The sequence below is a fragment of the Chelonoidis abingdonii genome, chromosome 4 (genome assembly GCF_003597395.2).
Source record: "Chelonoidis abingdonii isolate Lonesome George chromosome 4, CheloAbing_2.0, whole genome shotgun sequence".
Lineage (NCBI taxonomy): Eukaryota > Metazoa > Chordata > Testudines > Testudinidae > Chelonoidis > Chelonoidis abingdonii.
In genome coordinates this window covers 38,309,241-38,324,768 of record NC_133772.1, presented here as the reverse complement: position 1 = coordinate 38,324,768, position 15,528 = coordinate 38,309,241, and the positions used below count along the sequence as shown (strand labels likewise).

General features: G+C 48.0%; 1 protein-coding gene across 1 annotated transcript; it reads right to left on the bottom strand.

Moving 5' to 3' along the window:
* Nucleotides 1–4,512: 4,512 nt before the first annotated feature.
* Nucleotides 4,513–15,139, bottom strand: DRD4 (dopamine receptor D4). Its single transcript, XM_032804312.2, has 3 exons — nucleotides 14,939–15,139; nucleotides 11,760–12,313; nucleotides 4,513–4,810 (listed from the first exon to the last, which is right to left on the bottom strand). The coding sequence occupies exons 1-3, from the start codon at nucleotides 15,001–15,003 to the stop codon at nucleotides 4,608–4,610; spliced, it is 822 nt and encodes a 273-aa protein (XP_032660203.1). The 5' UTR covers nucleotides 15,004–15,139; the 3' UTR covers nucleotides 4,513–4,607.
* Between the last annotated feature and the right edge of the window lie 389 nt (nucleotides 15,140–15,528).

The following is a 15,528-nucleotide window of genomic DNA, read 5'->3' as shown; positions in this document are numbered from 1 at the left end:
GGTGCCAGCTCTTGCCAAGGCTTTAAGGCCTCATCTAAGCACTGAAGAATGCATTGCTGGAAACTAGTCTGTTTCACCCATGTGTTAGTACGTTTAAGATGGGGATTGGATTTATGACAGTGTGATATGCTTTGATATGCTTGTAAATTGCTGCACTAATCTCACTTATGTTATAGCATGTGATAAAGACATATTTAAATTTTTTCTTTGTACCTATGAACCCCGTCAGATGTGCTTATCTCCTGCCCATCTACACTAAATGGGTCATTTTGGGACAATACACCCATAAAGAGAGAGATGCAAAAGGGCTCATCCCCTCAGCTTGAATTCTGGCAGAAGGCAATACAAATAGCTGACAAGACAATTTTCCTTTCTCTTTTTGCTGTTTGGACTCTGGAGCTACAAAACCAAAGCAGAGATTCCACCCCCAGTCAGCCCTAAAAGACATGCAGAGCTGACAGATTACTACAACTCTGTCACCTTTTGCAACCTGAGACTGTAACTCATTTGTGTATATATTAAGCGTAGTTAACTCACACAATTAACTCAAAAAATTAATTGATTAATTGCACTGTTAAACAATAGAATACCAATTGAAATTTATTAAATATTTTTGATGTATTTCTACATTTTCAAATATTGATTTCAATTACAACACAGAATACACAGTGTATACTCCTCACTTTATATTACTTTTTATTACATTATTTGATGTGTAAAAATGACAAAAGAAATGGTATTTTTCAATTCACCTCATACAAGTATGGTAGTGCAATCTCTTTATTGTGAAAGTGCAACTTACATATGTAGATTTTTTTTTGTTACATAACTGCACTCAGAACAAAATATAAAACACGAGCACCTACAGATCCACTCAGTCCTACTCCTTGTTCGGCCGATTGATAAGAGAAACAAGTTTGTTTACATTTACAGGAGATAATGCTGCCCACTTCTTGTTTACCATGTCACCTGAAAGTGAGGACAAGTGTTTGCATGGCATTGTTGTAGCTAAGGTTGTATGCTATTTATGTGCCAGATGTGCTAAAGATTCATATGTCCCTTCATGTTTCAACCACCGTTCCAAAGGACATGCGTCCATGCTGATGAGTCAGATGCCACCAGTAGAAGGTTTGGTTGATTTTATTTTTTTGGTGGTTCCAGTTCTGTAATTTCTGCATCAGCGTGTTGCTCTTTTAAGACGTCTGAAAACATGCTCCACACCTTGGCCCTTCAGATTCTTAAACTTTGGGTTGAGTGCTGTAGCTATCTTTAGAAATTTGATATTGGAACCACCTTTGTGCTTTTGTCAAATCTGCAGTGAAAGTGTTCTTAAATCACATACGCTGGGTCATCAGCCGAGACTACCGTAACACAGAATATATGGCAGAGTGCGGATAAAACCATGGAGCACGAGACATACAGTTCTCCTCCAAGGAGTTCAGTCACAAATTTAATTGATACATTTTTTTTTAGAAATCATCATCAGCATGGAAGCATGTCCTCTGGAATAGTGGTTGAAGCATGAAGAGGCAAACAAATGTTTAGCATATCTGGCACGTAAATACCTTGTAATGCCAGCTGCAAAAGTGCCATAGGAATGCCTGTTCTCACTGTCATGTGATGTAAATAAGACGTGGGCAGCATTATCTCCTGTAAAGGTAAACGCACTTGTTTCCCTTATCGATTGGTGAACAAGAAGTAGGAGTGAGTGGAGTTGTAAGCTGTAAAGTTTTACTGTTTTATTTTTGAATGCAGTTATTTTTTGTACATAATTCTACATTTGTAAGTTCAACTTTCATAATAAAGAGATTGCACTATGGTTTTTTATGAGGTGAATTGAAAAATATTTTCTTTTGGTTTTTACAGTGCAAATATTTAATAAAAAATAAAGTGAACACTGTACACTTTGTATTCTGTGTTAATTGAAATCATTTTAAAATATAAAAACATCCAAAAATATTTAAATAAATGATATTCTATTATTGTTCAATCGTGATTAATGTTTTTAATTGCTTGATAGCCCTAGTATATATGTTTCATAGAATCATAGACTTTAAGGTCAGAAGGGACCATTATGACCATCTAGTCTGACCTCCTGCACAATGCAGGCCACAGAATCTCACCCACCCACTCCTCTATCAAACCTGTGTCTGAGCCACTGAAATCCTCACATCATGGTTTAAAGACTTCAAGGTGCAGAGAACCTTCCAGCAAGTGACCCGTGCCCAAGGCTGTAGGGGAAGGCGAAAAACCTCCAGGGCTTCTGCCAATCTGCCCCAGAGGAAAATTCCTTCTGGATCCCAAATAGGGTGATCAGCTAAACCCTGAGCAGGTAGGTAAGACTCGCTAGCCAAACACCCAGGAAAGAATTATCTGTAGTAACTCAGATCCCACCCCATCTAACATCCCATCACAAGCCACTGAGTGTATTTACTGCTAATAGTCAAAGATGAATTAATTGCCAAAATTAGGCTATCCCCTCCATAAACTTATCAAGCTTAGTCTTGAAGCCAGATAGGTCTTTTGCCTCCACTACTCCCCTTGGAAGGCTGTTCCAGAACTTCACTCCTGTAATGGTTAGAAACCTTCGTCTAATTTCAGGTCTAAACTTCCCGATAGCCAGTTTATATCCATTTGTTCTTGTGTCCACATTGGTACTGAGCTTAAATAATTCCTCTTGCTCCCTGGTATTTATTCCTCTGAGCAAGCATATCCCCCCTCAACCTTCTTTTGGCTAGGCTAAACAAGCCAAGCTCTTCGAGTCTCCTTTCATAAGGCAGGTTTTCCATTCCTCGGATCATCCTAGTAGCCCGTCTCTGAACCTGTTCCAGTTTGAATTCATCCTTCTTACAGATGGGAGACCAGAACTGCACACAGTATTCCAGATGAGGTCTCACCAGTGCCTTGTATAATGGTACTAACACCTCCTTGTCTTTGCTGGAAATACCTCACCTGATGCATCCTAAGACCGCATTAGCTTTTTTCACAGCCGTTATCACATTAGCAGCTCATAGTCATCCTGTGATCAACCAAATACTCCGAGGTCCTTTTCCGCCTCTGTTACTTCCAACTGATGCCTTGCCAGCTTATAACAATAGTTTTGTTATTAATCCCTAAATACATGACCTTGCATTTTTCACTATTAAATTTCATCCTATTACTATTACTCCAGTTTACAAGGTCATCCACATCTTCCTGTATATCATCCTGGTTTGCCTGCTTTAACCTTGTACTAACTATAATTTGTTTTCTTAATCTTTTGTTATCGGGCTCGCTACAAGCATTGTCTTTGGTTTGAGTTCAGCTGACCTGGGATAAGTGACTGGTCCTTTGGGACTCGGAGTAATCTGACTATTTTGGGATCTTTGGTGTCTAGCAACCATCTATTACTAAGGCCAGCTTGCCTGGGTAGCAAAATAGAGTGGAAAGCACAAGGGGTGTCTGTGACACCTTAGTAGGACCGTTAAAGTGCTTTAGGAGTTCACACATTTTACCAACCCCATAACACGTAATTATAGAACATACAACCAGTTTGGGATCCCTGCCCTGCTTCTTGACAGTCTGCCCTGAAATTGGCAAGAGAATCTGTGATTGGATGGATGGATGCTGGCTGCAACAAAGCAGATAGTTTCACAGTGTGGCTAAGAATCTGCCCTGGAGGCCTGTCATAGTGCAGTGGGGCTGGAGGGCCCCAATGAAGCAGAGAGCCAGAGGGGGCCAGGATTTCTCCAGGGGAGCAGTAGCTCTGTCGCTTTTGAGGGCAAGTAGCGTTCACCTTGCTCTGCACTTTGCCAGCTTCACGTCTGGCACAGCACGGGCACTAACTATGCTCCCGGCGAGCAAGGAGTGCTCAGCCAGAATGGTTTAAGCGAGATGGCAATCATCAGGGTTTAAAATATTTTCTCTTGTGCTTAACACATCAACCTGCACTTTCAAATATTCTCTGCTATTTCCCTGATCAGTACATAATCCCCACTGAGGAGTTACACTGCAGCAGTGCCAATAGGGGACGATAATCTGTTAGTATTTAAACTTGCACCTCCTTCCCTCTACAGTAGGTCACCTGGTCAACTTGCTAAATGCTACAGTGAGCACCCTGGGGCCAGTGCACTTCAATGTCTATCCACCAGGATGCTGAGGTATCCCTCAAAGCAAAGGGGGTGTAGGAAGAAATTGGACCCCTCTTGCCTTCCCCCAAGGGTCTGGAGAGGCACTGTCTGACAGTCTCACACCTTCCTCTTCAGTATTGGGCATTGGCTAGTGGAAGAGCCAGAACAACAGACCATAGACCACTTTGGCTGTTTCAACACAGTCTCTCTCGTTTGGCACCTTCCAGATCTTTGCACTGCAAACTGACCGGAGGCCCAATTTTTATTCCTGCCTATTAACAAGTGCATCAGGCTGGGGGTACTAGACTCCATGGACAATTCCTCTCAGGATTGGGGTAGGCTGTTGTGTTTTCAACGTGCATGGAAAAAAGTGTAAAACACAGGAACGTAGCAAGAAATCAAACTTTAATGGGCTATACAAAAAAACCCACTGGGTCATCTTTACTCCCTGCTGTGCCCTATGCTTTGGTTCTTCCCTGACTCCAGCAGGCACCAACCTCAGCAGAAGACGTGCAAAGCTTTGCGGAAGAATTTCCTGAACTCTGTGTTGAAGATGGTGTAGATGATGGGGTTAAGGGCACTGTTGACGTAGCCCAGCCAGGTGACAATGCTGATGACCTGACTGGGGATGGTGCAGGATTTGCACAGGGCTCTTGTTATGTGTACCACAAAGAAGGGTGTCCAGCAGAAGAGGAAAGCACCTGTGAAAGAGAACAGACAGCAAAGTCATACACTGCACACAAGTACCATGGGGTAGGGTGGCAGAGGTAGCTCATGGGTTGATGGATGAGGCTGTGTAACCCAGTGGAGGGGTCACAGGCTAAATGAGGAGACCTGGGCCAAGTCACTTTATTTCTCTGTGAAACACCCTCCCACTATTTGTGTCTTGAGAGGAACTGTCTCTTACAACATGTCTGTACCATGAGGTCTACGCATTATTGTCAAATACATATTACAGACTGTACTCTCTGGGTATAGTATTGACACAGACAACACAGCAGGTAAGCCAACGTCCAAAGAACATGAGAGCCTGAAATTGTATTTTGCTATTACAAAATTGCCATGCACTTGTCTGGCTTAGTAGGGTTTTGGGGCTAAAGAAGGCATTACAGAGATGGACAGAGAGACATATCTCGGACAAATGGAGGAAGTGGAAACCAGGACAAGCATTAAGCAACCTCTCTAGCCATCTCTTCCTGCATCATTACAGGCACAGATCAAGTGTGATGCCAGCATCAACTTGCACATCGAAAGGAGGGGATACCCATCAATCACCTAGAGCACGAGTTTTCAACCTTTTCCACTGACTTTTTCATGACCCCCAAGTTGAGAACCCACAACTTAGAGAAAAATAACTATCAGGGTATTGGGTTCAACCTTGTGGTTACAGGTTGAGTGTAACTGCTGCCTTTCGTTCAGAATGTACGTGACTGAAATAGCAGTCTCCAGCCCCAAACCACAGGCGGACGCAAGGCTGTCCAGAAGTCTGCTACCTTGGGCAGAGTGGTTTGCTGGGTATTGTGGGGGATAGGGGGAGCATAAGCGAACAGATTGGAGAAGGAGGGTGTGTTCCAGACTCCTGCCAGGGTCACACAGTGTGACCCTGACAGAGGTTGGGAAAAGGGGCTTCTGCTCTGGTGCAGTCCAAAGCCTCTTTAGTCAGCAAGCAAAGAAGCTCTCTTGTGTTCATAATAAACCCAAGAGCATCAAAGGACTCCCTGCCTCCATCGTCAGTTTCTCCTTACAGAAACAACTCAACTCTTTGACTAGATGTGTGGGTTGAATGAGGGCAGGTGAGAAGGTGGAACAAGAATGGAAACTGGAGGGCAGGTACTGGAGGTACTGGAAACTGGAGGGTGGCCCTTGGCTACACACTTGTGACTACACTGGGGAGCTGTGCAGCAGTATCTAAGCACAGCATTTTACCTCTCGTTGGGGTGGGATGTTTTGGTGGTAGCCAAGTTGCTGCTGAATATATTACAGAGGCCCGTGTCAATATGCAGTATATTTCTCTAGCTGTACCAGGAGGAAAGCGATCACATTCTGAGGCTTACCCTCTGACCTACAGCAGCAGCAATGGTGGCTGCTGCACAAGGAATTATTGATCCCGAGGTTACAACAACACTGTGTTTGGTGCAATCATCTCAGGAACAAGCATGCTCCTTACTTCATCTCATGCCCACTCCACTATGCTTTCTCAGCTTCTACTGCCAGAGAAATGTGGCCCTCTGCATGAGCAGGCTGGCACTCCGCTCACCAGGACAGTGAAAATCAAATGCAGCCCTATTCAGCTCCCACCTTGGGGGTGTCTGATTCTGCAACCCTGCACCAGCAGGAATTTAGGGCTTCACTAGCCTCTAGGGCAGTCCCTCCCTCCAGGGAGACGGGTCCATGTATCCACCTGCTCCTTGATGGACTGGACTTGCCCCCATCACAGCAGACTGGATTTTAAGTGATGAGCTGTTGTTACTCCATCCCCCAGAGAGGAGCTGTGTTCCAGGGCCCATAAGGCACGGGAAGCAGCTGTCCCTGAAGACTGCCCTCCTGCAGAGCGCCGAGTTCAGAACCTCTTGGGGGAGAGGATTTCACCCTCTTTGATCAAAGGGTGGCTCTGGCTGCCTTGCTGTTTCCAGGGTTTTTTACTGCAAAGAGGGAGGCACTCGTGGTGGGCTGAACTTTACCCCATTTATAGTGACTGATGAGCAGGACAGAACAGGCCCCAAGCAGATGGGCTGAGGGAGGAAGCCTGGGCTTACTGCTCAGGCACTGGCCTGGTCCACAGCAGGATGGCCCTCAAGTCATAGCTCTGCTATAACGGACCTGTGTGACCCTGGGCTCGTCACTGAATCGCTCTCTGTGCCTTAGCTGGCAAAGGCGCTACCATCGCTTGGAGGTAGGGTAGTTTAAATTCATAACTGTGTGGCAGATGCTCAGATGCTACAGAAGCATTTAGGTGGGTTTCCCCTAGCAAAGGTCATGTGAAGTGCCAGCTTCCAAGTTTCCTCCACTAAAACTCCTCATCTGACCTGCTGACCCACTGGCTTGGTTTGGACTGCAGCCATCCCTGCGCTACTCCTTCAGCTAAGGTTTTGCATAGTTGAGACACAAACTACCCTGATTCATGCTTAGTGAATCAAAGGGCCTATAATGCGCATCTGATTACAGTTAACTAGAGGCTTAAGCTGGTTTCCTTATCACTGTAAAGCAGTTCAAGATCTGAGACACCAATTTGGCAGTTGGAAGAGCATAAACGTTACAATAGGCTGGAGCGTGGGTTGGGTCTGGCAGTTCTGAGGGGAGTAGCTTTGTTCCTTAGCTTTGCTGCCTGGAAGGCCTAAAAAAAAATCAAAAAAAAAATAAATCCATTTTTCTTATTAACACCACTGACTTCTTGAGCATGCAGGACAGAACAGTGGAGGGGGATGGGCTGCAACCCCACTGCTTTGTGGCCCTTTGACTCACCTGTGATGAGGGTCTCAGTGCTGCTGCACACAGTTGTTCGTGATACTCTCATGGAGTTACTCAAAATCTCTCTGTTGGTTGTGCATGGATCAATTACAAAAACAGCTGGACTCCTGGCCTTCATGAAAAGCTACTTCAAGAACAAACTGATCCCCACCCTCTAGACTAGGGGTGGGCAAACTACGGTCTGTGGGCCACATCTGGCCCTTCAGACCATTTAATTTGGCCCTCAGCTCCAGCCGGGGAGCAGGGTCACAGGCTTGTTCTGCTCCGCATGGCTCCCAGAAAACAGACAGCATGACCCCCTTCTAGCTCCTACGTAGCCAGGCGGCTCTGCACTCTGTCCAGTCTGCAGGCACCGCCCCCCCCCCCCCCCCCAGCTCCCATGGGCCACAGTTCCCAGCCAATGGGAGCTGCAGGGGTGGTGCTTGTGGACAGGGCGGCGCGCAGAGCTGCCTAGCCATACCTTGGAGCCGGATGGTGGACATGCTTTCAGCAGCTGCTTGCAGTAAGCGCCGCCCGAAGCCTGCACCCTGAGCCTGCCCCTGTACCCCAATACCCTGCCACAGCCCTGATGCCCCCTCTGAACCCCTCAATCCCAGCCCAGAGCCCCCTCTTGCACTCCAAGTCCCTGATCCCCAGCCCCCCCGAGCCCGCACCCCCTCATGCCCCAACAGCTTGCCCCATCCCTGATCCCCCTCCCACCCTCTGAACCCAATGGTCCCAGCCTGGAGCCCCCTCCTGCACCCCAAACCCCTCATCCTCAGCCCCATCCCAGAGCCCTTACCATCACCCCCTGGTACCCCAACCCAGAGCCCCGCCCCGCCCCCTGAACTCCTCATTTCTTTTGTCCCTGACCCCAATTTCATGAGCATTGATGGCCTGCCATACAATTTCCATACCCCAATGTGGCCCTCAGGCCAAAAAGTTTGCCCACCTCTGCTCTAGACCCATAGGGACCTATGGACACACACCCCAGTCTGCATCCTGGCATTATGCCCTTGTGCCCAGATAGGAGGCTGAGCCATAACACCATGTCTAAACTAGCAAGCTTACTTGCGGCCCGGCAGTACTGATTCAGACGCACTGCTGTACAATCGCTTGTGTAGCCGCTCTATGGCGACAGGAGAGAGCTCTCCCGTTGATATAATTACTACCACCTCCACGAGCGAAGGTAGCTGTGCACATTACCACTTATGCCGGTGAAACTTGTCACCGGGGGGGGAGGGGGGGTTCACGCCACTGAGTGACAAGTTTTGCTGACTTAAGTGGTAGTGTAGACATGATCTAAGTGGTGGAATAAGTTGTCCTGCTACATCTTCGAATCCCTGCCTTTATGTACAGTCCACTTCAATAGGAGACAGCTCTTGAACCAAACGTATCTTTTGCAGCATGTGGTGAACAGTCATGATGCTGATTGCCTGAGTGTTTAGTCCTCACATAACAGAAAAGCCTCCAAGGAGACAAATAAGGGCAGAAAAGGCCCTTGAGTCATTAACTTTTTGGGATTCACAGATTTTAAAGCCCAACAGGACCATCTCTTGCCTAGCTTTTAGCCAGCAAGCCAACTCTGATGTAAAGACGCCACCACATCCCTGCTCCTTAGTAGTAAAAAGCTGTGTCAATTTCCAGTTTGAATTATTCTGGCTTCCAGCCAGGGGCTCTCACTATGCCAGACAATCACTGCGCTGTCTGTCGAATGAATTCACACAAGAAAAGGGTAAAAGACAAGCACTATCACCTGCAAGTGAACACTTTTCACAAAGCGAGCCCTCTATATTGGACCTGTCAGCCCTCAGCCTCAAAGGAAACCTGCACAACAATTTCACAAGACAAGCCTGAGAGCTTAAATTCATTCCTCTGCTAGAGCAGGTCTGCACATAAGTGCTACAGCAGTGCATAGGTGCTGATGCAGCATTTTAAGTGAAGACACTCCTGGCGGCACAGTTAATTTACCCCCCCAAGAGGCGGTAGCTATGTTGATGGGAGAAGCTCTATATCGGGCATTAGACTGGTATAAGTACGTTGCTTGGGGATGTGGATTTTTCACACCCGAGCGACACAGTTATATCAATAAATATCTGTAGTGTAGCCTTGGCCTTCATGGATTGAACAGAGACAATGGATTTCTGGCTTATTACAACAATCTGTAACCCACTAACCCTCTCTTTTTGTCCTCTGACTGCAGAGGTGTGAATGGACCATTCTACCCTGAATGGTCCCTTTCAATATGTGCCAACTACTTATGCTAAAGCAGCAAAGAATCCTGTGGCACCTTATAGACTAACAGACGTTTTGGAGCATGAGCTTTCATGGGTGAATACCCACTTGGTCAGATGTGACGAAAGCTCATGCTCCAAAACGTCTGTTAGTCTATAAGGTGCCACAGGATTCTTTAATGCTTTTACAGATCCAGACTAACACGGCTACCCCTCTGATACTCATGCTAAACAATTTATCCCACCTCGTGCTTTGCTGTGATGCTGGGAGTTCCCCTTAGACCTGAAGAAGAGCTCTGGGGTAAGCTCAAAAACTTGTCTCTCTCACCAACAGAAACTGGTACAATAAAAGATAGCAGAAGGCACAGATAGACACTATCAGATTAAAGAGCTGTAAAGGTTTTAGGATAAGCATCATCATTAGCCACAACAAGAGAGGCCAGCATGGATTTTCATGTGGGAGTAGTATGAGTATTTTCAGACAGGGGAGATGAGATAGGATTAGCCCTGGTCAGAGCAGCTTTGCTTCCCTCACCTATTGCATTGCAGGTCACAGCAGTTGAGCCAGGACGGCTAGAGAATCATTTCTAGTTCTAGGTGCTTGATTAGTCATGACGATCAATCAAACCTCCAAAACTGCAGGGCTAAATCATAACTCTGCCCTTCACCCCACAAAGGGGGCAGCACAAGGTGCTGACTTTGCCTCTTTCACCCTCACTTTGGTGGGGGTGGGAGGAGGAGTGCCCTACACCTGGCAAAGCATGGGGGGGAGGGGGAATGGAGACCTTGGCCCCACCCACCCCTGCCTACTCCCCACCTACCTACCCAGGGGAGGATGTAGCAGCTTGGTAGCAACTAACTCTGTCCTGCACTGCAGGACGTTGAGGTGGGAAAACAAGGGGGAACCTTACACCCCTGGACCATCTGCCCAGGCCACACTAGGACCTGGCCCTCAGTTGCACTTCGAAGTACAGATACTTAGCATGACTAATTATCCAAACCTCTAGGCCTTTTCTTGAGGCTTTCAGTACTGTACACTTCCAGACAGGCTAGAAATACCACACAGCCCATCCTACCAAGGCCAATGAGTCATCGTGCATTAGAGACTAAACCTACCAAAACTCACTAGTTGCTTCTGCCCATTGAAGCCCGTGTGTTTGTTTAAATGCAAGCTCACTTTCTGGAGCACAGTGCTGCAGCCAGGCTTGGGAATCGCAGGAACCCTGTCCTGTCCATAGCCAGCTGCCTGGGATGGACAGTCACCTACCGTGTGCTGATCATCATGGGATCCTTGCATTAAACAAAAGGATTCAAATACTTCCATCTTTGCTGCTTAGGGAAGCTTTTCTGTTCACCGCCCAATCCCCATTAGCAAACAGATCTCAGCCTAGCCCTTTGGGCATGAGATCAGAGAACTGGTGACATGTTTCTTCCTCCCAGTACAGCAGCCAGTATTCTCACCATGCTGGGAGTGCTGCATTAAGGGCATATTGGAGCCCCTGTCTTCCTTGCCAGTCTTGCACCCAAGGAGAACACTGCATGGCTGGAACGGAAGAGTCTGGCGCGCTCCCCATTGGTGTGAATCACGCTGAAGAATTAAGCATGACAGCTGCATCTGAAGCAGACATGAAACTGAAACACCAGGTGAGATCTTAGTCCAGATGTTCCTGAGACAACCAAGTGCTAATCCTGGCTAAGGGGTGGGTGGGAAGAAGGCTAGTAGTGCCCTGTTAAAATACAAGAGCCCACCTGGGGCCAGATTTTCAAATGCACTCAGGACCACATTTACAGATGCTTAAAAAAGCTGACAATTGGGGGCAGATATTCAAGACAACACCTGAATCAGAGTCCAACTTTTAAACACAGACAGCCCCCAAGGTACAAAGCCTTTCTGAAAACCCCAGTCCCAGTATAACCCCCGCCCCACTCCACTGTTCTAGCAGCCACGTAATGAGGACCATCCACTTACCGACCACAACTGGCAGCACCTTCATAGCCTTCCTCTCACGGCCATTGATCTTGGCCTGTTTCCGTTTGTGTGCCGGGTGGGAGTACTTGAGGTGAGGGCAGGAGACAGTCCGGATGCCACTGTTCATCACGTACCCCCTGGGGAAAGAGCACTCGGAGCGCTCATACAGACTGCACTCCTGCAGCTTGATCTCAGCCTGCTTCCTCTCCAGGAGGGGAGGTGGGCAGCACAGCTTCCGGCCACCTGCATACACGCTGCTCTTCAGCTTGGCTTTCCTGGCCTCCTCCCACCGCTTCAGTCCCTGGAACATGGCACAGTAGAGGACCAGCATGACCGGACAGGGGATGAAGAAGGAGCAGATGGAGGAGTAAACAATGTAGTTGTTGTCCTCCAGCTGACACAAGGTGGGGTCCCTGTCTGGGACATTGTTGAGGCCGAAGATGACCGGGGATGCCACGGCGAAAGCAAAGATCCAAGTGGTGGAGATGAGGATCAGCTGCCGCAGGTCGATCTGCTGCCGGTTATAGTTCAGCGGGATGGAAACGGCAATGAACCTGTGACATAGAGAAAACGGTCAAGACTGGTAGCACGGAGCTGCCCTGAGCTGGGAGAATGGTGCTAGCAGAGCGTGTCCTCTTCTCCCACCGATCACCGAGTGAGTTGCCTGCGCAATGACTCTGACAGTAAATGGAGCAGTCAATGTTCTCCCACACCCAACCCTGCATCAGGCTGAAATCCTACTGTTGGCTGGGACCCCTTCTTCCCCTGCACGTTTAGGAGAACACCATCAGACCACTAAGCATCATCTACCCCGAGGCCATTCCCAGCAGTATCACTACGCTGATGTTCCCAAATCCTCATAACTCACATGGCACTGGCACAAAGTGGAACAGCAGCCCAGATCCAGCTGCACCAGCATTAGCCCCCCATGGTGCCTGTGCACTGTGGCACAATAGGGGTTTGTGCTGCTGTCTCTACATCCAGGATGTTACACACTGGAGTGAATTCCCTTAACATAAGCAGGGCTTTAGCTTCTCTTCAGGACAGGACAAATCTCATCCCATCCCTGGGTGAGATTCTATGACTTGTGCAGGAGCTCAGGCTGGTTGGTCACCCTATGGTCCCTTCTGGCCTTAACATGTTACTTCTGGCATTTTGGGGGGCCATGTTTGGTGATCAAAGGATGGGAGGGAAGGTGAAGTCCAGCCATTTGTTTGGGTGAAATTCACTGCTTTGTTCTAGGGTAGCTGCTCCCTCAGTTCTTCCCTCACCCCACTCCGACACCCGCCTCCTTCATCACCCCTATTCTCCATCTAGGGATGCTCAGTTCCTTCCCAGGCTGTCACTCCCTCTAGCAGACTGGCTGCTGGAGCCCTATGTGGTGGCACTGCCTCCCCCCTCATCATTCCCAAGAACATGCTGCATCATACTCACAAGTGCTACTCGGTGCATGAGCTCCTGATCTCACTGCCAACTCCCACCACCTGGCATGGTATTTATTTCCCACCTGCACTGCAGAAGAGAATAGCATGGCTCCCTGACAACAGGAAAGGGGCACTTTCTCAGCTGCCTTCCCCTCACCCTAATCATTACTAAGAGTTCCCACAATTGCCACTTTCTCCCCTAGAGAGAGGGTGGCCATATCATTCCCAGACTGAGTTTCCCATACAGCAGTGTAATACACGTCCGCCCACACAATCTGCTTTATACAGAATGCCTTGCCTGTGTGCCTCACCACTACCTGGGATTTTGGCGTTCACCTCACCAAGACTCCTTCAATATAAAGCCTCTGCAGCGTGGAGGGGATAGTTCATTTTACTGTAGGTCACCAAGCATGTGCCAGATGGCGGTGGCCAGGTTATTAATGTGGATCAGTCAGTTCTGAGCCAGCAAAGCTTCTCCTTTCCTCACCTCGGGTTCCAGACAGCTGTTGTCACTTCAATTCATGAGACAGATGATGTATGTGCAATAACCCATGGTGTTTAAGACACTGACCATGGATTAATAGCCACAGCTTGCAATAGCAATGTAGCAAATGTACCCTCGGACAGAGTTATTAATCCTCCGTAAATAGGTTCTCAACTCTTATTTTGCTGACATGCCATAGCCAGCCTATTGAAATGTAAATGAAATGAGCGCCTGGGGCTGTAATTAAATCTTGTAGGGAGCTGTTGTTACACGTGTGCTGCCAGGAGGAGGTCAGGCTGGTGTTTGGAGCACTGGGACCACAGAGCAAAGAGGGAGCTGAGCTCTGCAAAGGGCACTCTGTGACCAATTGATCACTTCCCAGCTGTTTCTTACTCATTCCTTCACTGGCCCAGCTAACGTATTTCTGTTCAGGAATTGACTGTCACCGCCAAATCCCCAGGAAGGACAACCTTCCTGAACAATAAACAGCCTTTTGTGATGCAGCAATATCCTGCCACTGCCACCCAAATCATCCCGACCTGCTACGCTGGGTTCTGCTCTGTTTATTTCAAAGCAATAGGCAGAAAACCAACACAGAGCCTTGCCACCAAGGAACAGGCAATATCTGCACGTGGTGTTGGGCGTAGCAGCTTTCCCAGCCTCAAAAACAAAGACGGCATCCAACAGCTGTTTGGTGGCCTGTGTGAAGCGTGTTTGGTCTAAATCCAGCTTCTAATGGACTGATGTCTACACCACACCCCTTGGCCGTCCAAGCAGAGAGGCCAGGACTGAAGGGGCCCTGAGACTTAACACTTCGCTTACCCCAGCTTCCTCCTCTGAGCTGGGAATTAGGGCAGGACTCTGGAATCCAGGTGGCTGAAGGCTTATTCTAGACATAGTTCACTCTCTCAAGTCAAACCCAACAAGGGACAGCTCTCATCAGCCCGGTTTCTGCCTTTGGCATCACTATTAACTGCTCCCAGACTGCTTGGACTCCAAGCCTTGGAGAAATGAGGGAGCAAATCTCCACCAAAACTGGGGCTGGAGATAGGGGAAATAGATTCAATCCAAGAGGGACTTCCCTAGAGGGAACAGGACTAGGGATTCCCTGCATGGCAATGAGGAAAGTCCCAGCCCATCTGACCTCAGCACTGCTTCAATGCAGAAGGCAGGTGGAGAAATATCCCTTCAATGATTTCCCAGGGGAAGCGCTGTAAAGCCCAGACAACAGACAAGTTCGGATGGGCTAAGTAGCTGGGGGATGTGCTTACCGATCCACGCTGATAGCACAGAGGTTGAAGATAGAGGCTGTGCACAGCATCACATCCATGGTCATCAGCGCGTCACACAGACCCGTGCTCAAGGCCCACACTCCTCCCTGGAACTGAGGGCAAAGAGAGAGGGGCAGTCAGTGCATGTCAGTCCCTGACGCCGCACAGGGCTTTGCAGGTCATTATGGGTAGACAGACTCACACTCCTTGCTAAAAAACAGCTGTGCGGATATTGCAATTCAGGCAGCAGCTTGAGCTAGCCACCCCAGCTCAGATTCAAGGGGCCAGATTGGCTCAGGCCTGTGCGATTAGTAGGGATCTGTGCATCCTGGAACTATAAGTATCACTTCAACATGTTTTAATAGGGGATCCTCGACACATTCACAAGGTCTGGGATTGTCCTAGAGGGAAAGAAAAAAGTTTTAAAATCAGATAATCCCTTCTCTGTCCTAGCTACAATCCCCCACTGAGATGACATCCACGCAGGTGGCTTATTCACATGTTGTAGATCACAGCTTTGTTATCCATTAATTTTTAGCCTGGCTGGAGGTTCACGCTAAGGTAAGGTTAATGTTTCCACCCAAAACACC

What these genes read in the sequence shown, in the direction of transcription:
- DRD4 (XM_032804312.2), bottom strand. Translation starts at nt 15,003, where the DNA reads ATGACCATGGATGTGATGCTGTGCACAGCCTCTATCTTCAACCTCTGT. An exon ending in TGTGCTATCAGCGTGGATCG is followed by an intron (nt 12,314 to 14,938) that starts GTAAGCACATCC and finishes TCTATGTCACAG; the next exon opens with GTTCATTGCCGTTTCCATCC. An exon ending in GGTGCTGCCAGTTGTGGTCG is followed by an intron (nt 4,811 to 11,759) that starts GTAAGTGGATGG and finishes TCTCTTTCACAG; the next exon opens with GTGCTTTCCTCTTCTGCTGG.